At 52.2% G+C, this 26,010-nt stretch overlaps 1 protein-coding gene across 6 annotated transcripts in view; it reads left to right on the top strand.

Moving 5' to 3' along the window:
* The window catches only part of RRBP1 (ribosome binding protein 1), a 30,029-nt gene extending 4,235 nt beyond the window's left edge, over positions 1–25,794 (top strand). The window contains exons 1-24 of one of the 6 annotated variants that reach the window (XM_048938265.1): positions 1,152–1,258; positions 4,729–5,430; positions 7,418–7,566; positions 7,808–7,930; positions 8,607–8,759; positions 9,094–9,212; positions 10,031–10,184; positions 12,884–13,022; positions 13,422–13,609; positions 13,865–13,902; positions 15,161–15,251; positions 15,909–16,001; positions 16,372–16,461; positions 16,572–16,652; positions 16,745–16,834; positions 17,270–17,362; positions 18,369–18,440; positions 18,616–18,711; positions 19,308–19,391; positions 20,224–20,316; positions 21,023–21,106; positions 21,313–21,411; positions 21,964–22,107; positions 22,417–25,794. In XM_048938265.1, the coding sequence (XP_048794222.1) occupies positions 4,749–5,430; positions 7,418–7,566; positions 7,808–7,930; positions 8,607–8,759; positions 9,094–9,212; positions 10,031–10,184; positions 12,884–13,022; positions 13,422–13,609; positions 13,865–13,902; positions 15,161–15,251; positions 15,909–16,001; positions 16,372–16,461; positions 16,572–16,652; positions 16,745–16,834; positions 17,270–17,362; positions 18,369–18,440; positions 18,616–18,711; positions 19,308–19,391; positions 20,224–20,316; positions 21,023–21,106; positions 21,313–21,411; positions 21,964–22,107; positions 22,417–22,455 (2,994 nt within the window). In that variant the 5' untranslated portion in view covers positions 1,152–1,258; positions 4,729–4,748 and the 3' untranslated portion in view covers positions 22,456–25,794. Of the gene's footprint in view, positions 1–1,151; positions 1,259–1,668; positions 1,775–2,109; positions 2,429–4,728; positions 5,431–7,417; positions 7,567–7,807; positions 7,931–8,606; positions 8,760–9,093; positions 9,213–10,030; positions 10,185–12,883; positions 13,023–13,421; positions 13,610–13,864; positions 13,903–15,160; positions 15,252–15,908; positions 16,002–16,371; positions 16,462–16,571; positions 16,653–16,744; positions 16,835–17,269; positions 17,363–18,368; positions 18,441–18,615; positions 18,712–19,307; positions 19,392–20,223; positions 20,317–21,022; positions 21,107–21,312; positions 21,412–21,963; positions 22,108–22,416 lie in introns of those variants that run through there. The other 5 variants (XM_048938263.1, XM_048938267.1, XM_048938266.1 and 2 more) reach the window with 5 other exon arrangements.
* The last annotated feature ends 216 nt before the right edge of the window (positions 25,795–26,010 follow it).

Below are 26,010 nucleotides of genomic sequence, written 5' to 3'. Positions count from 1 at the left end.
CCCCTATTTAAAGGTCAGATTATCCCTCCTTCCCAGCTACTTCTGTAACAAATGCATTTCTATCTATGATCAATGCCTAATGAGCTCAGAAGCTACTGAGTGCTTCATAACAGAGCCAAAGTGGAGCAGAAAAGGGAGAGAGATGGCTTTGGGCTTGGCTGAAGGTGTGGAGACACAGGAGTTGTACCCATCAGAGCCCAGACTTTGGATGCAGCTTTGGATGAAAAGGATAGCTCATGCAATCTTGGGTTACACAGTAGGCAGCAAACCTCTATTCTTGCCCTTTTGCTGCTCTTTGGCTGATGGTTCCTGCTTGGTTGAGTGGTTGGTTGGTTTGTTGGCTTTTTTTTTTTTAGGCAGCTGGTTGGGTTATTTGTTGGTTCATTTGTTGTTTGGGTTTTTTTGGATGGATGGTTGGTTGGGTGGTTTGCTGGGTGGTTGTTTGAGCAGGTGGTTGATTTGTTGGGTGATTTTGGAGATACAGCCTCATGGAGTTTGGCCTTTGGTCATACTCAAGATGGGTCTCTTATGGTACAGATTGCCAGGTGACAGCATCTCCCAAAGGGCGTCCTGGCTCCTCTCCATCACTTCAGCCATTGCTCCGTTCCATTGTGAATGGAGTCCCTTCAAGTCCTTTCTAAGATATTGAAGCATTTACTTAATTTCCAGCTAGCTAACCCTCTCTGGTGCAAATAGACACTTGAGTAGTACACCCCGTTTCCTTTTTGTCCCACACAGGACCTCAGTCAGGCCAGGAGGCATACAATACCCCTGTGCCCACCACGCCGGGTGTCACTGCACACCAAGAGCGGCTCTGGGCAAGGTTCTGCCTCAGCTCCGCAACCCAAGGCTTATCAGGCTCTGCTCTAATAGCACGGAGCGCATCGTGCTGATCCCAGCAGCTTCCCGGGCAATCAAACCCTCTTTCTTCCCCGCAAACAGCACTCGGCCAAAGGTCTGCAGAACTGCACACCCCGGGCCGACCTGCTCAGGACCGGCTCGCAAGCCTTTACGTCTGAGTCGGAGCCAGCCAGCCCCTCAGAAACTCCTTTCCACCTCGCTAACACCGCCAGCTCCGAGCCCGGCTTTCCCCGGACCGGGGCCTACAGCCCCCAGGAGGCGGCGCGCCCGGCCCGCCCCCCGCTCTGAGTGGCCCCGCGGTGCGGAGCGGGGCGGGCCCGGCGCGCCCGGCGAGCGAGCGGCAGAAAGTGCCACGACTCCAGACGGGCGCGCGGCGAGTGGGGAGCGACCCGGACGGGTAGGCGGCGGCGGGGCCGGATCGGGCGGGGGGCGCCGCTTCGCTCGGAGCCGCGGGGGCTCTGCCGGGGACCCCCTCTCTGCACGCACCCCCGGCTGCCGGCGGGGTCCCCGGGGCGCGGCGAGAGGAATTCCCGCACTCCCCCGCGGCGCTGCCGGGGGACCCCGCTCCGGGCTCGGCAGCCCCCGGCCGGCTGTCAGCGCTCCGAGGGGCCCTCTCCGCGCCTCCACGTGCTGGGGGGTCCCGCTGCCAGGGGTCCCGGTCCGTGCCTCTCCGTCCCCCCGGGGGGGGGGTGTCCGGCCGGGATGAATGGCCCGCGGCGTGCAGGGCGGTGCGGAATGGCGACGTGTGCAGGCGGCCGGGGAGGGGCCCGCACCGCCGGATGATGGACGCGGCTACGCCGCCTCTTCCTCCCCCGACCGACCCCTCCTGCGCTCCCCGGACACCCCCGGGGCTCCGTGCCGCGGCCCCGGCTGTCCCGGCCGCATTCCTGTACCCGCAGCTCGATGGGATCCCGTAAGCTGATTACCCGCGGTTACGGAAGGTCACGGCTATGAGACGATCGTGCTTTTTCCGTTCATCGCGCTAGAAAAAAAGACCTCGGGATGTCTTCCTCCTGTTGCAGCGGGGTGCGGGGAGAAACTTCAGGAGCTGCTGGCGGTTTCGTGCTTGGGAAGAAGCTGAAATCTCAGCTCGGAGTCTCGTGTGCTGGGCCGGGCAGCTGCTGGGGGAAGGCAGAGGGAGAGCACCGCTCTGCGGGCTGCACGGAGCCCGGCTCGCTGCCCTGCGGCCCCACGCACCTCTGCACCTCCTGACTCCAGCGGGAGGTGCTGCTGCGATGCTACAGCCAAGCACAGCCCTTGGGTGGCAGCGCGGGAGCTGCAGGGAGCATCTTTCCCTGTCTGCTGCGCTCTTCCAGGGCAGGGCAGCCAATGCGTTCTCCTTTGACTGCGTGGGGAAATGAGATCTCTGTGGCTCCTGTGTGACCTGCTGAGCTCCGTGTGTGTGATGATGGGGCTGCGCACTGCTTTGTGCTTACATCTAGCAGGGCCGAGCGTTCCCAGCTCTGCTTCCATGGACTAATGCTCGGGATAAACAGGAGTGGCTGTGTGAGGAGGGTTTCCTGGGCTGTTATCTGAGATTTGGGGAAGTTTGGCTAGCGAGCAAAAGGTACGCTGAAGAGTTAAAATGTGGATTCATGTGGGTTTTTGGAATGTGAGCTCTGTTTTCTGAATGTGGAAGGCTGGTCGTGTCTGTGCACCGCAGTGTGGGCAGTGGGCTGTAAAAGGCCCTTGCAGGAGAAAACAGTGTGCCCCTCTCCTCTGCTCTGTGTGTAAGGACAGGTATAGGGGACTGCTGTGGGCACAGCCGGTGGGACGACCCAAGTGCAGACTGTGGCTGCCAGGACCTGCGTCATCTTGGGTGTGAGGTTTTGGCCAGGCTCTGGAAAGGTGTTCTGGTGCCAGACTGGGGTTTGCACTGTTTCTTCTTTTTCCCTCCTTGGCTCCACGCAGCTGCTTTTGGATGTGGTGACAGCAGCTGGTGGGGTTGGGTGGTGGTTGCCAGGAGTTGGCAGTAAGCCTTCCCTAAGCTGGAGCACCAAATTTGCTCTAAACGTGTATATGTGATAGTATGGGGTTGAGGAGGGTTTATTCTTACCAACATAGGTCACTTTGTTCCGTCTTCTGACAGCTGATGGATGCTTTGGTGTAACTCTAAAACCAGCATTAGATCATGGATATGTGTTCTTCAGCCTTACTTTCTATTTGCTGTGGGGAAGTCCTCCCTTTTCCCCAGTAGGTTGGAACACGTTGCCCAGAGAAGCTGTGGTATCCCATCCCTGGTGACACTCAAAGCCAGGTTGGATGGGACCCTGGGCAACCTGAGCTGGTGGGAAACAGTCTTTCCTGTGGAACTGGATGATCTTCAAGGTCCCCTCCTACCTGTGCCATTCTATGAGGCTGCCCATCCTGGTGGAGAAGATCCCAAAGCACTCTCCCTGCAGCAAAGACACCTAGCACACTGGGGCAGGGTCTGTGTTATCCTCTGGGAACTCGGGCAGTGCCTGTTCAGTGCAGGGTGGCTGGATCCAGCTGGCACAGAGCCTCCTGTTCACTTCAGACAGGGCTGTGAGTTCCCTGCTCCAGCTGTTGGAAAGGAAGAGCCTCCCAGGTCTCTGCCTTCAGGCACTGAGGTTTTGCAAAGATGCTGATCTCCTTAGCTTTATTCTTCTTTTTGCCTCCTCCCCCCCCTCAGCACCTCCTTCCCTCCCTCCTCCTCAACCCACAACCCATTATACAGAGGAAATTTGATAATGTTTACAGTTAAGTGTGGGGATGGGAACTCCTGATAACTGGGGGCGTTCTGCATTTTTCTGATTATATTTTGAGACAGGATGGCCAGAAACCACATTTTGGCACGTCCTGGAAAGCACTCCTTTGCAGATGAATGGCCCAATTCAGTATCCCAGTCGGGGTTAATGAGCCAGCTTAGGGCCACGTGGAGGTTGTGCCCTGATAGGAAGAACCTGAATGGGACTGTGGGGAAATGATGGTCTTAGGAGTTTGGGACAAGGTTTGATTAGGAATTGAGCAGAGTGGAGATGGCAGCACCTTGCAGTGGCTGCTCTCTGCCTGTCCAGTCTCAGCATCCAATGCTGCTCATGGTGTTTGAGTGAACAAACTGAGCCCCTCTTGCCTGCCAGCTGATAGCAGAGGTGGAAGGAGAAGTGCCACATCCAGAGCTCCCTCCACTCACAAGTCTCACTCACTTCTTCCTGCTGGCGTCTGTTGGGGAGATGAGATAATTTATGACTGTGACTCTTTTTTTTTTTTTTTTTTTTTAATTTTTTTTTTTTTTTAGCATGAGCTTCTGACTTTTATTGCTATTTGCATTTCAAGGAAATGGTTGGAACTTGGTTCTCTACATGGTGTACGTGCGCACAGCCTCGGTGCTGGGTTTTCTCCCCAAGAGCAGCGATCTGGCAGAGTGTGATCACGGCACATCCATGCTGCAAGAGCTGTTGCAGGATGGTTGTTTCTGCATTTGGAAGCAAATAAGGAAAGCTGCCCTGTACATGCTTTCATCCTGTTTGTTAGAAGTGCCACAGGTATCGCCCTACAGTCATGCTAAAGCTATCACAGAGGGCATGCAACAGGTGGTTGCTAGTGCCTGTGATTGCATCCCTCTTCTTCTCTTTCCAACTTTTTTCTTCTGGAGATTGCTACCAGTGAAATGAGTTGCAGCAGTATAACTGGATCACTGTGAATAGACAACGTAGTGGAGGAGCACAAGCATAATGATCTGCAGCTTGGTAGCCCTCCCCAGATGTGTGTGAATCATGAGCATGATTCTTCATGAGTCTTCAGTGCACGGTGGTATTTGGAAACACAAATAATTCTTTTAATTCCCTTGAAGAAGTGATTGCGTTTTTTTCGTTTTCCCCTCACTGTTGCTCTGATGTCTTGCAGGCACAGAAGAATAAGGCAGGATGGATGTGTACGATCCTCAGACGTTGGGTGTTGTGGTCTTTGGAGGCTTTATGGTGATATCAGCCATTGGGATCTTCCTGGTGTCCACCTTCTCAATGAAGGAGACTTCTTATGAAGAAGCCTTGGCAAAGCAACGTAAGGAGCTTGAGAAGACCAACCAGCACAAAACAGAGAAAAAGAAGAAGGAAAAACCTGTTGAGAAAAAAGGAAAAGCAAAGAAAAAGGAAGAAAAACCTAATGGAAAGATACCGGAGCAGCAAGTTACTCAGGAAGTGACTGACTCTTCCAAGGATGTGGTTCTTCAGCCTGCTGTGGTGCCAGAGCCTGTAACAGTTGAATCTCCAATCCCAGCGGTGTCAGTGCCCCCCCAGGAAAAGGAGAAACCTGCTCCATCTCCTAAGGAAAAGAGGAAGAAAGAGAAGAAGGTGGCAAAGGTAGAACCTGCTCCTAGCCCAGCACTGGCGTCTCCTCCTGCCAGTGTTCCCAAAGGCTCTCCTGTCTTGGAGGTGACTCCTAAGGAGGTACCTGTTGTGGCTGTGCCACCAGTTGGCACGCAGCAAAGTGCTCCGGTTGTCAGCTCCACCCCCATCAAAAAACCTGAGGCTCTTCCAACCCATGAGGAGCAGAAGCATGATGGGCCAGTCAAGAAGAAGGCTGCATCCAAGAAGAAGGCTGAACCAGGTACGGCCAAATTCCTCTGCATGTATTCCCACTGGGTAAGCAAACACAGCATCTTAGTACTGCTAAAACAGAGCTGTCCTATTCTGAGACTTTTAATTTCTTTTTCTTCCCAGTTGGTAACAGGGTAACTGTAAAATGGCTGCATCTGGTGAGATGGATGGTGTGTGTTGAGGTTGGTTGGGAGGAACTTGTTCTGGACTGCCATTCTCTCTAGGAGAAGGAGAATTGAAGTTAACAACTTACTGATTTATTTTCAGTCTGTAATGTGTTGCCTCCTGCTTTTGGGTGTCCTGTGTGGTGCTTATCTCCTTAGCTCAGCACACAGGCATTAACAAGCTATAGGTTCCTCTAGGATTCATAGGATTCATTGTTGTATTGGGGATCTCTTAGCAGTTTTGTATACCAGGAATGAATGGGAGCTCCAGGTACTTCTGGGATAGGAGCGGCAGCCAGGGTGCTGGTCAGCAGGGTGGAAAACAAGGATAAGGAGCTCCCGTATTCACTGGGGTGTAAATAGGTGTAGGCACAGTTCTGTAGCTGGATTCCTGCTAATCTTTGCACCAATTTGAAAGGTTTGCTTTTCTTTTTCTTTCTTTCTTTTTTTTTTTTTTGATGTTGCTATTTGGGTAAATGATTCTTGTAGGCTGAAGCAACGCTGATTGGAGATGAGCTCTTATCACTTATTCACTTAGATAGTTTTTGGGTTGCTCTGAACATCTGTGCCTTTGAGTGTGAAGTACAGATCCTGCATGTCTTAAAAGCCAGGACTGATGTCTTAGGTGCTTCCAAAGGAGAGCTTTTGTCAGTGTTTGTGCCACGACATTGTCTGTAGCTGGACCAAAGCATTATTGACAGCCTTTTGATACCTGCTGTAGTCTCTCACTTTATTGGAGGCAGAAGCAATACATTATCCTGTTGCAGATAAAAACTGAGATGTTCAAAGACATGTCCTCGGCACTGAAACAAATGCCAAACCTGACAGAAGGGGATTGAGGTATTTTTCTCTTGTGTGGCTTTTTTTTCAGCCTCCTGCATTGCAGGAAAGCTTGTTTACAAGTGGTTGATATGTACGTGGATCCGAGGTCATGAGCTTTGGTAGTAGGAGCTGCTCCCCTTGACACACGTGAGGGTACCTGATGTGGTAGTGCTGAGTGAGCTCTGTTCTTGGGGCTCCAGGCAAGGAATGATCTGTGTCTGCAGTGCCACATGTTTCCTTGGGTTTGAGAAGTGGCTCAAACCTCGCTGTGCTTCCCCTTAGCAGCTTTGCCAGGGCAGTGCTGTGTGAGGGCGTGAGGCATGAGGTTTCCACCTCAAAATCAATTGGTGAATCGTCTCGGCATGGTGTAGGCTTCTCTTTGCAGAGCAGAGCTGGGCTGAAGCAGGCTGCTGTGCTGTGCCGTGGTTTGGCAGGTTGGCCCAGGCCAGTTTGCCAGCTGTAAGGTGGTGTTTGTGTCATGCCCTCCTTGTGCAAAGATTGCTTGCGCAATGCTGGCCGGAGATGGGTGACATTTTGCTGATGCTCCACCCAACAGGACCAGGTTGAGGGAGATGATGTGCTGTCCTGCATCCGTATGAGTGAAATGTGAGCCTGGCTCCTGAGCAGTGCAGTGTTTTGCCCCTTCTTAAATGTGTTTTCTATCAGGTGCTGCCACCATTGTGGCTGCTGGGCCCAGTTGGGCCCTGTAGTGGAACCGGCCCCGGACAGCCTGGCAGAGGCCCCTGTGTCCCCAGCAGGGGTTCTGCTGGAGTGGGTGACCTTGATGCCCACTCCTTGCCCAGCTATAGGGATCCCAAGCCCTTCATGTTAGCAGAGCAGTAGGGAATCCTAGAATCTCAAAGTGGTTGAGGTCAGGAGATACCTCTGGACTGCACACATTGGGCTCGTTGCTAATTTTAAACATCAGTTTTGGGGTTGAAACTTGCTGACGGATTTGGATGCTCTGCCATCATCCTAAAGTGGACTCAGTTCCCCCTTTTTTCTCCCTAGCACCTGCTGACTCGGATGGGCCCCTCTACCTGCCCTACAAGACATTGGTGTCCACCATCAGCAGCATGGCATTCAGTGAGGGGGAGGCTCAGCAGCTCATCGAGATCCTGACAGAGAGAGCGGGCATCGTGCAGGACACCTGGCACACGGTAGGGCTGTGGGCACCCTCATGGCCACCCACTGCTGCTGCTTCTGCCTCTGTCAAGCCGCTGCAGGGAAAGCTCCAAGTCTTTGGGTGGGCTGGGGGTCCTATTGACCCCACGATTCAGTTCTGGAGGCTGAAGCTTCATTGGAAGTCCTGTCAAAGCACTTTGGATGGCTTCTGCCTGTGGAGCAAGAGAGTGGGTTTGGAGATGGTGGTCCCCACTCATGTGCCACCTCACTTTGCAGGCCACGCAGAAGGGTGACCCAGTCGCTGTCCTGAAGCGCCAGCTGGAAGAGAAGGAGAAGCAGCTCAGTGCTGAACAGGAGGATGCAGCTGCTGCCAGAAACAAGCTGCGGGAGTTGAACAAGGTAAGCACTGTGCAGCCTGCCCAGCATCACGGTGGCTCACCCCACTTTGACAAAGCATCCAGGCTGTGAGCCTCTTAGTCCCCACATCTCATCCCTTTGAGATGGCCACAGTCATTGTGCATTTGCCTCTGCCTTGCTACTGGCAGGACTATGCAGCAGGGAGAGGAAAGGGCAAAGCCATCCAGCACAGTTGTGTCACTGTCCCACACAGCCCATACAACATAGCCCAGCCACCCAACAGTAGTCATAGAATCATAGAATGGCTTGGAGGGGACCTTAAAGATCGTCTAGTTGCACCCAGGGTCTCCAACTGCTGGATTGAGCACTATTTCTGCTTCTGCAAGGGGTGGTGGGTGCTCTTATTTTTTTTTTTTTTTGTGCCCAAATTTTGTCTGACGAGCAGGAGAAAAAATCCATGGTTTTACTGCTTTCTCACAGCTGGCCCACTGTGGAACAACAGTGGCATCCAGTGGCCACAGAGCCCAAAAGAAGATGCGGGTAGAAATGTAAGTGCTGAATGACTTAGCTGGGCTGTGCTGCCTTGGTGTAGGGGTGCCTGGGTAGCTGATAGCCCTGAAATGGCTGAACTTCTGAATTAGGCAGCCAAGTGTTGTGCTCCCTTGTAAGGAGGAAACGGGAGCCTCAAGTACTAAGCAGGCGGCTTCTCTCCATGCAGGAACTGGCAGCTGAGAGGGCCAAGGCAGCAGCCAGTGAGAACAAGCTGAAGGAACAGCTGGTCACCCGCGAGCGGGAGATCACTGCTGTCCAGGCACGGATGCAGGCGAGCTACCAGGACCATGTTAATGAAACGCAGCAGCTCCAGGGAAAGGTAGGCTACTGGATGTCCTCTTCTTGCTGCCTAATGATTTTTCTGGGGTTCATGGATATGCAGAGTGGTGCAAGGAGAGATCTGACACTTGAGGAAGTGGGAGTGACTCTGATGTTCAGTTCTTCAATGTGGGCTTTAATGAACCGTGTTGCTCAAGGGGGAGTGAGTATATGGGAGCATCTTAATGAGACCTCATGTTCTGGGGGCTGTTGGTGTCTGTAGACTGATGAAGGGGCAAAGCTCTGTGGCACATCCTTCATGTGTATGTCCCAGGCTGAACCGGGATATTGCATGCACTCCATAAAGCAGTATAACCTCTGTTGGGCTGCTCTAGATTCGGGCCCTGCAGGAACAGCTGGAGAATGGCCCCAACACACAGCTCGCTCGCCTGCAGCAGGAGAACTCCATCCTGAGGGATGCGCTCAACCAGGCGACCAGCCAGACGGAGAGCAAGTAAGCCTGTGGCTGGGGTGGGGGCAGAGGCTAAGACTGCCTTTGGGCAGCAGGGATTAGCTCTCCTTTGGGCTTGGCCTTTCTTACTTAGTGAAGGGACCTCTCCCTGCAAAGCCTATTGCTGGCTAGAGGTAGGAGTGGGAGTGAAGAAGTGTTTGCAAATGGCTTTTGGGGTCAGGCAGGAAATGAAGATGTCTTTCCCATGCTGTGGCTTGTGATATTGTGGGAGGACAGGGGAAACCCCCTCTGCTGTGAGCCCAGGGCTACCTGTGCTGCTGCTTCAGCCAGCAGGCAGCAGGAGGGAGAAGGGAGCAGGAGGTGCTGGAGCCCTTCCCTGCTTAGGTGAGCTCATACGTCCTGACCCAAGAAGAAATTCAGCTGGCTCTTTGAAACGGGTGACGATGCAGGGAGCTGAGACGTGCCTGATGCCTGTAGAACAAATATGAGCTAGATAGAAGAATTTCACACTCCTTTTTATAGAAAATGTGAAATAGCTGGTGATTAACAGCAGTAAAATAATTACAGACTCGACTCCAGATGCTTAGAGAACTTCCTCTTGTGTCTGGGAACACAGATCCTCATGTCTTCTACTTCATAAGAAAGGAATGTCTCCTGTGATTGAAATACGGCTTTTAAAAAGTGATTTGTCAACTTTCCACCCCCTCCCTGAAGAACCAGGCGGGCCCTAGAAATAGGAAAATGCAACCACTAAAATGCTTCGAGTCCTATATCAGGCCCACAAGCGGTTGTATTCCTCTGTAAGTAACACCAAGGATACTTGACTGTCCTGCAGGCTAAGAGAACCCTGCTTTTTCCAGGCAAAATGCTGAGCTGGCCAAGTTACGGCAAGAATGCAACAAGCTGATGAAAGAGCTGTCTGAAAAATCAGAGGTGCTACAGCAAGAGGAGCAGCAGAAAAAGAGCTGGGAGATCAAAGCAGCAGCGTCAGAGAAGCAGATCGAGCAGCTACAGGTCAGGCAGGCGCTGCCAGCCTGCTCCACCAGCTTGGGCTTGGTGCCCTGCAGGAGGGTCTGTGCTAGCTGCAGCTCCAGCCTGAGCTGGGGGACAGCTGGCTTGAGCTAACCAGGAGTGTGGGGCTTTGCCAAATGTTTTCCCTCTGATCTTGTCTGAGTTGCTTAATCTCCATGTGTTTCTGGTCATTCTCTCTGCAAACTGTAGAGGGTTGGACAGAGAGAGAGGATTTGCTGCGAGAGCCAAGTCCTGCAGTGTTCTGTGTTTGTGACCTTAGGTCTTTTTTCTTTTTTCTTTTTTTTTTTTTTTCCAGTGGAAATGGGCAGCTGCTTAGAGCAAAGTGTCGTACACATACAGACAGCTCTTTCCCTGTGCCAGCCTTCAAAAGGGAAAGTGCTCATGTCAGACACTGACTTCTCACCCCCCTTTCTGCAGGGAGGGTGATTGTGGGAGACACTGGCTGTAAGAAACTGAAGTTAGCTGTTGGGAGACGAGGCTATGTGCATGCTGCTGGGGGTGTGCAGACATGCTCTGTGCCCACATGCATGCACATACCTTACCCTACTCAGTAAAATTGTCTCTCTCCAGGTTGGTTAGGGGCTAAGTGGCTCAGATATCATTAAGAGTAACTGAATTTTGTGGGATGTGGGGACATCAAAGGAGCTTGTGGAGAGATGACTATCCACAGCTGGAAAGCAAACTGCTTTGCAGATCTCTTCATAGTCTCCCCTGTGTTAGTTTGTCACATGCATTGTGGCTTTCTTGTAGCATCACCAGCAAAGCCCAGGCAGCTTGAGACTTAGTTAAAACCATTCTTGTCACACATCTGTGGGGCTGGTGTGAAGGTGTTGGGGAAACCCAGACTATATGTGCTGCTGGGTGTACTTGGCGCTGAGTGGGCAGGGAGCATCTGGCCTTGCCTCCTGGTCCTGCGGGACCAGACATGGGCAGGCACCACCTCCTGGTGGTGGTTCGAGCTCTGGTGGCAGGAGGGAGAGGAGCACCTGGGAGAAGGAGGGCTTTTTCTGCAGCAGTGTTCCTTTCTGTTCTGTAGAAACCCCCTGAGATGTGATGGGAAACCTGCTGGCCTGCACCAGCTTGTGTCTGTGCTTGTGCAGATGAGAGAGCGAGAGAGTGAACCCGCAGCTCTGTTTTCAGGCCTGTTAATGCTAGCACAGGAGATAGAACTGTGGCTTTTTTGTTGTCACCAGGGTGTGGCTGGGTTGTTTGTTTCTTTGGGTGCTCAAAGGCCACCTCCCAAGCACAGACTCGGGGCAGGCTGTGGTTGCAGTGTGTTGCCAGCGAGCAGGGGGAAGCATCTTCTGGTAGGACAGTGCTTGTGCTGGGGCTTGGCTAAGCCAGGATCTGGGAGCAGTGTAGGCACTCAGTGTCCTACCTCTTCATTTTCTGCATGCCTGAGGGTGCAGTCCTCCTTTCAGTGGACCATTTTTGAGCCCCTATTGCTTTTGCAGTCAAGCAACAGAGACAGCAAGGAGCCTGGTTGGTGATGAAAGCACAGTACTGGTGTGAGGGCAGAAGCTGCCTTAAAGCACCAACTTCTAGGCATACTTTTAGGAGAACTTCTCAAAGGCTGTCAGCTTGTTGCATGCCTTTATACTGGTCGCATAAGCCATCATACTAACTGCAGGGCCTCAAAGCTCAGAGCAGTTCTGGAAGCATCATGCACACAAGCTCTGGGCTGCTGGTTGCCTTTTCCTGTCCTTTCCACACAAAGCATTGCAGTGGTGTGATGTGTGGAGCTGCTGATTTTTAGCACGTGCCTCATGCTCCTTGCTCCTCTTTCTGCCTTCCCCCTCTAAGCACACATCTTGGCCTCTCCTCTGCTGCTTTCTAAGATGGAAAAAAAAGTCTTCTCTGGCCCAAACCACATGAAAAATTCCACTGCTTGTGGAAACACGTGGCTGGGCGTCTGAGTCTCTCTGATGGCAGTGTCAGACCTCTACATGCTGGGCTGAGGCATCAGCTGCCTGCATGGCATCTGCTTTCTGGGAGCTAAAAATGTTGAGGATGACCTCCTTGGTGTAAGGAGCTCCTGTGATATCCTGTGTGCTGCTGGCAGGACATTCTCCTCATCTCCCCCCCACCGCACGGCGGCAGCTGTGAGTGTGGTCAGTAAATAGAGCTGTGCAATGCCTGCCAGAGTAAACCTGCAGCAGAGAAGTTCAGAGACATCAGTATGTGCTGCCGAGCGTGGGGTGTTTGGGCTCTGAGCATCGACTGGGGCTGTGCAAAGGGGAGGCTTCCTGCAGTGCACTGCGTAACAATGCTTTTGGGTTAGGTATTAGGAAACATTTCTTCTCAGAAGAGTGGCGAGGCAGTGGCACAGGCTGCCCAGGGAGGTGGTGGAGTCAATGTCCCCGAGGGGGGCTCAAGAACCATGGAGATGTGGCACTGAGTGACGTGGATAGTGGTGGGGATGGGTTGATGGTTGGACATGATGATCTTATCTTAGTGGTCTTTTTCAATCTTAATGACTCTATGCTTCTATGACAGAATGGCCAGGATTGGAAGGGACCTTGAGGATCATGAATCTCCAACCCCCCTGCCACATGCAGGGCCATGACTGGGGCTTTCAGAGGGTTTTCAGCACTTAGCTCCCTTGCAGACTCGGGGGGATGTTAGCATGATGGCCAGGGTGCCTGGTATGCTCTTTAAAGCCTTCTTTTTCTGCCACGCAGGCTACACACAGAGAAGTGGAGGTGACACTCCAGAAGAGATTGGATGAAGTAAGCGACGAGCTTCGCAAAACCCAGAGCAGCTACAGGAGCCTGGTAGCAGATGCAGAAAAGGCCAAAGGGCAGCAGCAGAGCATTGCTGGTGAGGATGATGAAACAGCACAGGGATAGCTGTGGGGCAGCTGGAAAGCAGCAGATTTTGAGCTTTTGAGGCTGAGTGTTGGATGGGGCTGTTGAGGGCAGGATGGGTAGACCTGGGGATGAGTTTGGCTTTCTAGCATCAATACAAGCAAGACAAGGAGCTGGTACATGGCTGGTGCTGCAGGAAGAGGCTGTGATCATTTCCTGGGTTGCCACTGCAGTGCCTCTGTCCTGTGTCAGCTTGTGCTGTCTCACATCCCTTCCTGCCTATTCTATGCCCTTGGAAAGCATCCATGGCCAAGACTTCTTTGGCCAAGGGTTGTGCTAGGGCAGGGCAGGATGGGGAGTCTCTAAGTCTGTTGCACTACCTTAGTGTGTTTCTCTCCCCTTCCTCTGGCAGAACTGCAGACCAAGCTGCTGAGCTCTGAAACAGAGGTCAAAAGCAAATTGCTGGAGCTGGACAGCTTGAAGGGGAAACTGCAGGATGCCAGCTCAGAGAACACGAGGCTTCTGGAGAGAATCAAATCCATCGAAGCTCTGCTGGAAGCAGGCCAGATGAGGGAGGCAGAAAAAGACAGAGACCTGCAGGTCCTGTGCATTTTTAATTTGGGTGAGAGGAGGAAAGGGGGTTGCATTGCTTTGTGACAGATGTGGAAGGGATCTGACTGTGCCCAGCTGGAAGTGGGTGGTTCAGCTCTTAGCACCAGGCCCAACCAGGTGTTTTTGCACTGTGATATTAGTATCTGTATTATCTGCTAGCAGATCTTCCCTGGGGTACCACTGAAATGGCTGATCTGCATCACTTGTGTAGGAAGATAATGAAAGTGATTTCTCTGTTTCTAGGCAGCCAATGAAGCAGAAATGAAGCAGCTGCAGCTAAGGTATGTCTGGGTGCTCTCTAGCATATACAAACTGCTTCTTCTTCCAACTTGCTGTCAGTGCATCCCAGACTTTGCCCAGTGCTGAGCTGTGTGGATCAGTACTTCCTGCTCTCCCTGTTAGACAGCCTAGGGGGACTGTGAAGCCAGGAAGATGAGGTGAATCTTGGTCAGTGCAGCTGTTTAAGGTATTAATTGGTTCCAGTGCTGGCCTTCTGGCCCCAAATAACAGCCAATCCATTCTGAAGTGACAGTTTAATTGCTGCCTGGCACGTGAAGGCTAACTGTTCATGTACAACTGGCTGGGGAAGTTGTTGGGGCTGAAAGTGGATGAAGACCTGCAATGTTTCTAATTAAAGCCTGTGCTCAAAGCTGGGTTATCCAGATCAAGGATTTGGGGACTATTTCAGGTGAGTTTGGGATGTCTCGAGGGATGGAGATTCACCACCTCTCTGGGTCCCTGTTCTTCTGTTTGACATCTACTTGCATCAGAGAAAAAAGATTTCATGGCATCTGATTGGAGTTTCCCACACCACAAGTTGTGGCTGCTGCCTCTCACCCATGTGCTGGGCACCTCCGAGAAGGGTCAGGCTCTGTCTGTGGCAGAAGGAATTCTGAGGTGCCCTTGCTGAGAGCAAGCACCCAGAGTTCCCCTAAAGGAGGGCACCTGATCAATCTGAGGTCCTGGGACCCCAAGATATTTGAGTGATTTGTGTCAGGGACTTAAATCTCCCTTGTTCTGCTCAAGATGAGAGTTCTTTCGGGGCAGATGATGGGCCTGAGGCTGTGGAGGGAAGCTATGGGCTGTGAGATGTTTAGTTGGTGGTGCTGATTTGTGGTTACTGGAGATAGTAGGATGATGCCTTCAAAATGTGGAGCTGTGGGCTGTCTCAGCCTAATGAGCCCTGAATGGAAGCGTGCTGGGTGTGGTTCCAGTTGTATGATCCAGAGCTTGTGGCCTTTGGCTCAAGTTGTTGACTTGTTCTAGATATGCAGCCAGACAACTACTTGCTTATTATTGCTGTTAAGAAAACTGGATCCCACTCCAGCATTGCCATGGTCTTTCATTTCCTGGTTTTAATCCCAGTGAGTGCAGTCTGCTCCCTTTATCTCTCCATCCAAGTTCAGCTTCCCACTGCTTGTAAATCCAAGAGCAGATCCCAACTAGGGCTGTGGTCCCATACTCAGAGCTCACTGCCTGGGGTGGAAGGTGAAGATGGAATCTCACTCCTGCATCATGCAATTCATCGTACCATTCCAGGCTCCAGGAGAAAACAGACCAGCTCTTGTCCTTGGAAAGGGAAGCAGCAGAGCTGCGAGAGGCGATGGAGCAACAGAAGATAAAAAACAATGTATGTGGAATGAACTGGGCTCAACTATTGCTGCTCAGATTCTTTTTCCTCTAAAACCCAAATGTTTGGGGTCAGAATGTTAACAGTTGCTCTCTGGGCACCGTGGGCTCTTTCAGCCCCATGGAGCAGTGGGGTATCACTTTGTCTGCCAGAGTCTGGGAGGGCCCTGGCAGGGTGCATGACTCGAGTGCTTCAGCTGATGGGCTCCATGGTTGGAGGTGTCCCTCCTCTGTCCTCCTGGGCTCAGGACCTGTAAAGCAGAGAAGTGCTGTCCAGCAGGGTCAGGGCAGTTCCTCATTGCCTACCTGCTCCTTTTCCCTCTACTGCAAGGCTGCATGAATTATTTGGAGGCAACACTGCAGCCTTCCGCTAGGCTTGTGTCCTCTTCAGGCAGCTCCGACGGCTGCTTTTGGAGTTGGTCTCCATCCTGCTCTGTTTTGTTCCTGCAGGAGGATTTGAGCCTGGTGCTTTGGGCAGCTGCAGGGACGGAGGAGAAGGGAGTGCATGTGGGTGGTGGGACGGGGGATCCTCGGCAAAAGTGGCGGGCTGCCCGTTTTCCTGAACGGAGGCTTTGAAATCCTCCGCAGTGCCAACAAGCAGCTTGGCGGCCTTCAGCGTGGTGTGTGGCAATAAGCCTTGTGTGTGTGGTCTCGGCAGGACCTTCGTGAGAAGAACTGGAAAGCAGTGGAAGCATTGACCGCGCTGGAGAAGGCATGCGAGGAAAAGCTACTTGCTGCTACAAAAGCAAAGGTGAGCCCGGTATTTCTCTTCAGTAGTGGTGCCGGTGTTGTAGGGGAAGCGTTCAGCCTCCCCAGAGCCACCAGTTGTTTGCTCTGGTTTGCCTGCCTTGTCTTAGGAGCAGTGCTGGTTTAACTTTCTCGCCAGCTTCCTCAGGTCTTGTCCTGAGGCCTGTGCATCCACTACAGATTGCCACTGGGGAACCAGGACCGTGGATGGAGGGGGAGGGATGTATTAGTGATTCTCAGAGGCCGTGTTCTCTCCTTGCTGGTTTTCCCATGCCAGCTTACCTGTGTAGGCACAGAAAAGCAAGGCTGGTGCTGCCAGCCTGGCCCACAAGCACCCAAGTCCTCCACCCCATGCCTCTGTGTTCCTCCTGCAGGAGGAGTTGGCCCACCAGCTTGATGCGCTCCAGACACGAACCAAAGAGACTCTGCTCTCTGCGCTCCCAGAAGTCACTGTGTCACAACAGGTGGGTTCCTATCATTCCAGCCCCCTTACAGAGTCTCTGCCATGTAGGAATGACAGGCATCTAAACGTTTTTTTTTCTTTTCCCCTCCTCGTTCTGTTTTTCAAACTCAGGATTATGAGGCATGGCTACAAGAGTTTAAGGAGAAGGCTGTGGACGTGCTAAAGCAACACACAATTACAACAGAGCCTGTGGTAAGTGAGGGGGCTGGGAAGTAGAGGGGCAAGTGAGTGCTTAAGTCGCTTTTTTCTTTTTCTCATTTCTCTTTCTCCATCTCCCTTCTCAGGATTCAGCACTTAAACTGAAAGAGGCAGAGGAAGCGCAGAGCACTTTACAAGCAGAATGCGAGCAGTACAGAGCTATCCTTGCAGAGACAGTAAGTTACAGCTCCTTGTAATATGTTGGTCTTCTGCTAGAAATACAGCTCAGTTTCCCAGCAGATCATGGGCTGCTGGTGGGCTTTGCACAGTATGCTGGCGCTGCCATGGAGATGATTATTCCCCAGTGAGACAGGGGAAGTGGACAGGCCTGAATTGTATCCATTCTAATCAAGTTGGAAGCCTTTCTGGATGTTGCTTGAGGCACAGTGGCATGTGCAAGGGCGCTGTTAAGCAAAGGGGTTAAGGCAGCTTGGGAATTGGGTGTCCCCAGCCCCACCTGGTTTGTTGCCGATGCATTGCCCCAAATTGCAGCAGCTCAAATCTTTTGAGAAGAGATGGATGTTCCATGGCACCCAGCCCTGGTGACTGCCATGGTGCTCCATTTGGGAGGGCTGCAGGAGGCTTGGGCTCAGCTGTGGCTTTTCCAATAGGAAGGAATGCTGCGAAACCTGCAGAAGAGTGTGGAGGAGGAAGAGCAGGTGTGGAAAGCAAAGCTCACTGTCTCTGGAGAGGAACTCCAAAAGGTGCGTGCTTTGGGACATCTGAGTGTGTTGCTTGTGGAGCAGAGAGGCTGTTGGCTGATAGGCTGACCCTATCTGTTCCTGCCAGCTTTGGTCTCTGAGGCAAGAGACCTTTCTCTTCTACCTCTTGTCACAAAATTAACAGACACGAAGCTCACTTAAACCCTTCTTACTCCTGCCTTCCTGCCCACTGTATACTGGAGGAATGGGTTGCAGCTCTCTGGTACAGGCATGATCATTGGGAAACTACGTTACTGCTTCAGCAATCTCAGCTCTGGAGCTTGGAAGTCAGACTCAGCCCTCCTGGTGGGTGCTGGCTTGGCTGAGTCAGGGCACGTGCCGTGCTCTTGGACTCCTATTTTCAGGGACTTGGCTTGCTCTTGGTATCTAGGTTGAGTTTGGCTTTGGTTGAAGTTTCAGAAAGGAGCTGAGGTCCAAGCCACGTACTGTGAATAGTTTTTGGTCCAGCTGTCTGTCTAGCTTTGGGTACCTCTCTCACTGGCTACAAAGCCAGCTGGCTGCTGCTGAACAGCCAGTGCTCTCCAACTGTCTGGGGGAAAGCATGTGTCCTGAACTCCTGTGACTTAGCTGGGGTCTGGGAGGGCTTAGCTGGTCACACCTCTTCTGACTTCAGTTATCTCTGACTTCACTATCCTCTTGAATGCAGAACTGAAATAAAGCTATTTCCCATGGTCTGGTTGCTCCCCATCCTGTAGGTTCTTAAGTGGCTGCAGAGAGGTGGGAGAGCTCTTGTACAGGAGATCTCTAATTCCACTGCTGGATGTCTGGCACTGAGGGCGGCAGCTGTGCTGCATGGGGATGACGTGGCTGCTGGTGTGTGTGTGTTGGGATGGACGTGGCAGCTGGAGCAGGCTCTGAGCAGCTCTGCCTCTCTGTGGAGAACAGGGGAATTCTTCTGTTCAAATAATTCAGCAACCGTGATGTCCTTCTCTCAAAAATAAATCTGGGAATGCCTTCTACTGATGATTTTTTCTTTCTCTTGGCTTAGTCACAACTCCAGTTGAAATCCCTTGAAGACATGATAGAGAAGTTGAAAACAGAGCTGCAGAGCACTGACCAGGTAAGGTTTTTGGCTTTCTGTGTTCCTGGCACAGGCACTGGGCAGACGGCTGCTGTGCTTGCGCTGAATGGGAGCCCATCTCCTGATCTACCCTGGGGAAGGTGGGCTGCAGCACGGGATGGGTCCAGGGTGTTTGGCACCTCAACCCCCTCTGCATTCTTCCCTTTTAATTCAGCTAAAGGAATACATCTCTCTCCTGGAAGCGCAACTGGAAAATCACTTGCAGACAGCCAGCTCTGAACGCCAAAACTACACAAAAGAAGTTGAAGGCGTAAGTGTGGCAGATGTTACTTTAAATATTGCTTCTTCTAAGTTGGACTCACCACCCTTCCACTTTTTTGGGGGGGATTTAAGGAGTGCCCCGGGGAATTTGCAGGTTTGCAAATGAGGAGAAAGTAGCTGGAGATGTTTGCTCCAGTCTGGGTTGTGGGCATCTGGTGTTGGGATAAGTTGGCAGGCGGATGGAGATCTATATGGAGATGCCCACTGCATCTCAGTACCCCGTGGGATTTCTGTGGCTCAGGTCAGGTGGAGCTGTCCCACAGTTGCCTCTTTGAGCAGCCATTAGCAAGTGATGCTATCACTGCTTCTCTGAGATGGTGTTGAATTGTAACGATGCCTCCCTGGGCTGCAGAGCTCCAACATGAGGTACATATGCATGTTTGCCTTTTTACCTCTCTGAAGGCACCAGTAGAAGGGCTGACAATGGGGCTGGGAGATCAGAGGGCAGCAAAACGGGATGGGGAGTGGCCAGAACAGGACTTCTGTATTGTGAGGTGGGCCACAGCCTCTCAGAGATGTGGCTGGAGATAAAAGCCCAAACTCTAATGCTCTTCCTCACCTCTGCTTCCTGTTTCTTTTCACCAGCTGAGACAGCTCTTATCAGAATCCCAAGAGCAGCTGGAGGCAGCAAAGACAGAAACGCAGAAGCAGAGCAAGGAGCTGGCCCTGGTAAGGGGGTGATGCACCGCTGGGACTCATCTGCCTGCATGCAGGACTGCTGCCTGGCCTCAGGGCAGCTCACAAACCACAACCCAGGGTTCATCTGCTTGCTGGTGCCCTGTTCCTCTCTGCAGGTTTAGAGACAGGAGGAAGGCACAGTCATCACATGGGCACACATAGTGCTCCCAGCCTTCCCCACAGTGGAGACTGATTACCCCTCACAGACACTTGGAGTAGGGCTTTAGGTGCTACCCTGGGACCCTAGATGGGATGAATTAGCTTGTGTGTGCCATGTGCATAGAGGTTGCTTAGAGGACTAAAAGATGGGGCTGAGTTTCTGCAGGTAAGTGGGAGAGAGGCTTGGGATAAAGGGCCAGGAGAGCCAGCAGACCTGCCAAAACCATGAGGGCTTTTGTTTTTTAAATCATTACTTCGGTTGTGAGACAGCACTTGTTGCCTTGCGTTTTAATATTGGAAGTGCTTCATTGTTTGGAGCTCACCATCATCTGACTCACTGAACAAACTGGTGCAGCCTTTGCTCTTTGGGGAGCTTGGTGCTGGATGGTCACTGGCTTTAATCTCATTAGCTGGGCAGGCGGCTGTAAGCACTGAACTTGCTTGTGTTCATTCAGAAGCCTTTCCTTTCTTCTGGACAGGGTTTGTTTGTTAATCCAAACATTCATCTTTCAAACTGCCCATGTTAGATGCAGAACCTGAGATGGTTTTCCCAACATTTCAGCTTGTGTGCAAGTAGAAGGGCTGACAAAACTGGTCTGCAGGTCCGTATGGATCTTGTCACAGGACAGTGCAACTGAGGCAAGCTTGCTGGTCCTTCCTCCAGGTCAGGCAGCAGCTGAGTGAGATGAAGAGCCACGTGCAGGATGGAGAAGTAGCGGGGTCACAAGCTGACCTGGGTGATCCCACACCCTTTGAGGTTAGGGTGGTGAGACTGCTGCCTGCAGGGTCACTGACCCTTAACTGTGTCCCTTGTCCTGTCCCCCTGTCTCTAACTGCATGGAAAACTGCACGTGGCTTTGCTGTTGTCTCCTGTCCTGTGTGTATGGGGTCTGACAATGGAGGCTGTGGGAAGCTGGGCCTCGCTCCCTTCAGCCGCATGTTGAAGGTCTTCTCTGAAGCAGAACAGGATACAGAAGAGGACATCCTGACATGGCTGCATGGGAACCCTTTCCAGCAGGAGGCTGAGGAGTAGGATTATAGACCCTATGTAGGAACAGAGGCTCTGCAAATCTTGCTGGAGCCAGGCTGAAGGCATTATCCACAGCTGTTCCTTTGCAGGCTAACACCTCTTGCTGGCAGCGGTGGCTGCCGCACGCTGAGCTCTGTCTCTCTCCTTTAATCCTGTTAACTGTGGAACCTTCTCTCGGGCACTGCTCTGGCACACACGAGGACCTGCCACATACGTCATCCCTTGTTGTGCTGCTCAAGAAGCAAGCAAACTTTGGCAGTGCCCAGGCTCCCCGTGGCCATCCTCCCAGCTTCTTCACCCATTGCCCTTTTGTGCCCTGGGGAAAGCTCTGGGCTTTATTTCTTTGGTACGGCCCAGCTCCCCACCGGCTCGTCATCCTCATGAGCTCTCCCTTTGTTTTGTTTTCTGTGCGTTTCTTCCCTCTCCTATGCAGTTGAAAATGCAGCTGGAGCAGAATGAGGCACTGATGGAGAAGGAACAAGAGCTGAGGCAAAAGCTGGTGCGGGAGCTGGAGGAGGTGGGTGCTGGGCCAGGAGTGCTGATGGCTGGGCTCTTCGTGCTCCTGGCCAAGAAGCGCTGCCCTCCCGGTGGATGCAGTGCACCCAGCCGTCTGCTGGCGGCTCCATAGCCCAACTCTACAGCAGGGCCAGGACGTGCTGGCTGCCAGGGCAGGAGGTGCCCGTGGCTGTGCGCTGGTGTTTAATGAGTGTGTCCCCCTTCCAGGCACAAAGCTCAGCGTGCAGCTTGCAAGCAGAGCTGGAGAAGTTGAGACTGGCTGAAAACGCAGCAACTTCAGACACGGAGGAGGCGCAGCATCTCAAGGTGATGCAGCTGACCCGGTCCCTTGCTTGGTGCTGAGCCAGGACAGCCAAAGCTATATCCAGGCAGAACTTGGGGTGTGATTCATCCCCAATGGGGGTGGTGGAGCAAGGTAGATAGTTCCAAAAGGAAGATTCTCCTTGCCCCTGTGCAATCAGAAAGCTTTGATAGGGCTGAAGAACAGCAGGCTATGAGTCACAGCCCCTCACTGACCAAGGTAGGGTGATGCTCTGAGCTGACTGCCTGCGCTCGTATACAGGCTGGGATTCCTGTAGAGTGGGAGGTCACAGAACCATAGGATATCCTGAGTTGGAAGGGACCTGTAAGGATCACTGAGTGCAACTCCTGGCTCTGTACAGCACTACCCAAATTTCAGACCCTGTATCTGAAAGCAGTGTCCATGTGCTCCTTGAACTCTGGCGAGCACGTTACCACAACCAGTTTTGTGGTCACTGTGCTCTGTTGAAGTTTGCAGCCCTTGCTGTCCCCTGGGGTTGCTGGGTCCCCTGCGAGCAGGGAGGCTGAGGCATATGGGTTCTTTTCACTCCCATCTAGGAAAGACTTGAAAAAGAAAAAAAGCTAACAAGGGACTTGGGCCAGGCGGCAACCAAACTACAGGAGCTACTGAAGGTTACCCAGGACCAACTGGCCAAAGAGAGAGAAACGGTGAAGAAGTTGAAAGAACAACTTCATGAAAAGGTACTTGTTCCCAGGACTGGGACAGACGCCCCAGCTGTGGCAGTTGGCCATCCCTTCTGCCACTGGTGGAGGTTGCAGGAGTGTGTCCTGTGGTGGTTTAAAATGGGATGCAGTGGGGATCCTACTGCCAGAAACCATCTGGCCTGGCCGGCTTTGGGCAATGCCTGAGGCTGTGGTGGGGGGTGGTCAACGTTCTCCCTGCCCACAAGGGGAGATCTGGCCCATCTGGGAAATGCTTTGCTGCTTATCCTACAGCGAGAATAAAGTTGGGACCCGGTTGAGTAACTCACCTCTGTTCTCCTTCTCCAGGGGGAAGAGGACAGTTCGAAGGAAGGGACTTCAGTTTGATGAGTCTGTGACCTAGAACGTACCGTTCAACTTACCAAATGCCTTACACATTCCTAAAACAAAAATATATGCTGAATTTATTGTAGATAAGATACAATACAAGCCATTAGTGACCCACAACCTAGTTTTGAAACTTAAGAAAAAAAAGAAAACCAGAAAAAAAAGCAACAGTGCAGGCGTACATTTGTAAGAAAATCTTCATACTGTTTTGTACAACCATTCATTCCCCTGGGTGCTGCTCTGGCCGGGCTGGGGCCAGGACATGACCCTCCTCGAACCCACGAATGTGTGAAAAGGGAAGGCTGTGTTTGTACATCAACTGGTGCAATTATTATTATATATATAAATATATATATATATTATTTTTTTTTTTTGAGTGAAAGAAGTGTGAAAGTAAGACCCATGATGGAAGGAAGCCACTTGTTGATGGGTGGCTCAGGGCACGTATCCTTCTGTGTATTTTCTGGGTGTCGATGCAATTAAAATGACGTAGTGGGGAGAGCTGCTTCCTGCTTTATTTCTCTGGTTATTTTTCATGTTGGCAGGCTGCTGGGCCTTGGGCGTGACTGAAGGATGACCCTGCTGTGGCCAGAAGTGGATCCTCTGCTCCTTGCTGTGCTGTAGCAGCTCTCCCCACTGTATTTTCTCCAGTATGTGTGAAGGAGGTGCTGAGGCCACAGGGGGATGCAATGGGATGGCTGCTCCTAGGGACAGGTATGGAGGCTCTCCCTGCTGCTGGTGGGAGCAGCAGAGACTTCACACAGCTGAGGCTGGTGGGCATCCCCGGCACAGCCTCGTGGTCGACACCTCAAGGCTGCAGTCAGTGGCTCATCAGTGGAGGCTGATGGTGTCTCCTGCCCTTTGTAACCCACCAGAACAGCAACCAGAGTGGGGCTGAGTGCCTCCCACCCCAGTGCCACAGGGTTTTTGAGGTGGGGACTGTGGACTTTTGATGTGGGATGGAGCTTATGCTCCTGGCTGGAGGGGAGCTGGTGGCTGCAGGCTGGTGGCCTTGGGCTCTGTGCCCTCTGCTTCCCTTGCTTCCAGCCCTCTGAGCACAGGAGGCTGAGTGCCTGGCTTCTGCCTGGCTATACTAGGCTGCTGGAAGGATGTGCTCATTGACCCAGCCCTCACCCTGCAGCCATCATTAGCCATCAGCTTCCTCTTCTGGCTTTGGGAGGCTTTACTGACCCAGGCAGTAACAAAAAAGCAAAACCAGGAGAAACCAACCATAGGTTGGAATGAGCTGTTGAGTGTAAGGGGGTGGCCATCATCCAAACAGCAGTCGGTGGTGAGGGCCCCAAAACAGCCAGCACAGCAAAGTGATGAAACTCTTTGGTTTTTGGGTTTTGCTTTCGCAACAACCCGTTCCTTCACTCTGCTTGCTTGTGCAAAGCAGCACATGCTTAATGAGTGTGCACACAGGAGCAGTGAGGAAGCTCTTCAAGTACACAGCCAAAGCAAGGAGCGTGGACAACAGCATGCATGCTCAATGGGCTCCAGAAGCCAGAGGAGTGCAGATTTGGTGTCCTTGGCATGAGGGATGTACGCGTACTTTGGGACATCACCCAGCTTCTGTGTTTGGAAGGGAGAGAGGAGCTGGAGTTGTTAAGTAAGGCTGATGATGGAAACAGGTTGCTGGGGTCTGGTGGTTAAGCTTGAGTTCAGGTGCCTGCTGTGGTGCTGCTGGGATTTATGCTGTTCCATGGAGCCATGAGAAGGGGAAAGCCAACAACCTCCTGAGAGGCCAGGGTCACCTCTGAGAGGGCCAAGCCCTCACCTCAGAGCAGTGGGATTTCACACTGCACCCACCCCTGAAGCAGCATTGCTCTTTCAGGCAAGCTGTAGTGCTGGCTCATTACCCGGTTAGCAGGTTGTGATGCAGGGCAGGTGTGAACAGCAGCCTGGGTGCTGCAGCCAGGTGGGTCCTCAGTCGAAGCTCAATGGCTCTGCTTGTGTCGTCTTTTCAAGAAGGTCTGGGTGATTTGGGAAAAGCCACGAATGAAAGGATTGGAAAATCGTAAAAGGAAACATCTTTGCAAGTTTTACAATAGCTACAGTTGTAGAAGGGGAAGATGAAGTTTGGCTTGCTAAGTAACTCCATGCTGTGATCAACAAAGCTGAAGGCAAAGTAACAGCCAGCACAGGAGCATAGTAGCAGAGATCAGGCTTGTGCCTCAGGGTTTGCACCAAGGGCCCTAAAAACTGACCAAGTGAAGCTGGGACCCACCCAACCACAACCAAAAACACCTCTTGCCTCAGTCCCCGACTGAAGCACTCTGCACCCAAGTTCCTGGCTTGAATGCTTTCACGTGGTGAGAAGCACTCTCCTGCCTCTGCATCTGACTTCCTTCCCCCTTTGTTGAGGCTCTTCTCTAACCAAAAAAGGAAATCCCAGGGAGAAGTCCACCAGCTTCACCAGGCCTGAATTGCTCTTCGACGTTAGCTGCAGTCTGGAGGTGTTAGTTATCAGTTGACTCCTGAATGGGAGTTCCCCTTATTTGTCAGGCAGCACCACTCCCACTGTGTCACTGGTTTTCTTATCTCAGCCTGAACTTTGGACAGACACCAAGGTACAGAAGAGCTGTTTTTATGGACATGGTTACTCCCTTGTGCCAGGTTGAAAGTTGAGGAGGGAACAGGCCGGGAGCACCCACTGATGCCAGTTTAGTTTCCTCTTCTGATAGGATCTCACTGTAGTGGATCATATCAGAAACCCTTTGCTCCACACGGGTACCACATTAGAGCATGTGGTCAATGCTTGCCTTTGATTAAATCTTCAAATACACAGCACAGCCAAAAAGCATAGACACTGCATTAAGCCAGGGAGCAGCACTTCCCTGGTAGCGCTCTGCTGAAAAGCAGCAGACCAAGCAGCTGTCCCTACGTACCTGGCAGAAGGGGCAGCCTTTAACTTCCTGGGACAGGCCAGAGGAAGCTCTCCGTTCTGACAGGAGAAGCAGCACCAAGTAACTGACACAGGCCTCCACGGTGAGATGCTTCCCATGAAGCTCCCCCCCTGTGGCCATCTGGGACCGGAGCCCAGAAGGAAGGGAGCAGACACCATGGTGGATCCCGTGACTGCCACAGGCTGCTACGCACTCAGCTGCTGAGGTGTGCGAGGCCAAGGAAGACATCAACAGGCTGCAGAGACATGGACAGGCTTTCTCCCCCACTTCTCCTTCCAGCCTCTTTTCCCCCACTGCAAACTGGAGAGGAATCAGTCACTGACCGAGGGGAAAGAAACCCCATTTATTTAAGCTATTCAAGTTTGGCACACACAGAACATACCACAGTAACGCACTGGAGGCTAAGGGTTTTTTTTTCTTTTTTTTTTTTCTCTACAGACATACAGGAAAACTCTATGCAACTTCCATGTACACATTACACAAAGGAAACAGCTTTAATTAACCACTGGTGAAACATGGAAGCTTGTAAGATCTCTGTAGCTGGCACAGGAATGTTCTCTACCCCCCCATACAAAAGGCATTTCAGGTCAGACTTTCTAGTAGGTGATATTTCCATGCATTTCTACAGAATTAAAGAAGCTAACAG

The sequence above is a fragment of the Lagopus muta genome, chromosome 2 (genome assembly GCF_023343835.1).
Source record: "Lagopus muta isolate bLagMut1 chromosome 2, bLagMut1 primary, whole genome shotgun sequence".
NCBI classification, from domain to species: domain Eukaryota; kingdom Metazoa; phylum Chordata; class Aves; order Galliformes; family Phasianidae; genus Lagopus; species Lagopus muta.
The sequence above is the reverse complement of the archived record's forward strand: the minus strand, read 5'-3'. Positions and strand labels throughout refer to the sequence as shown.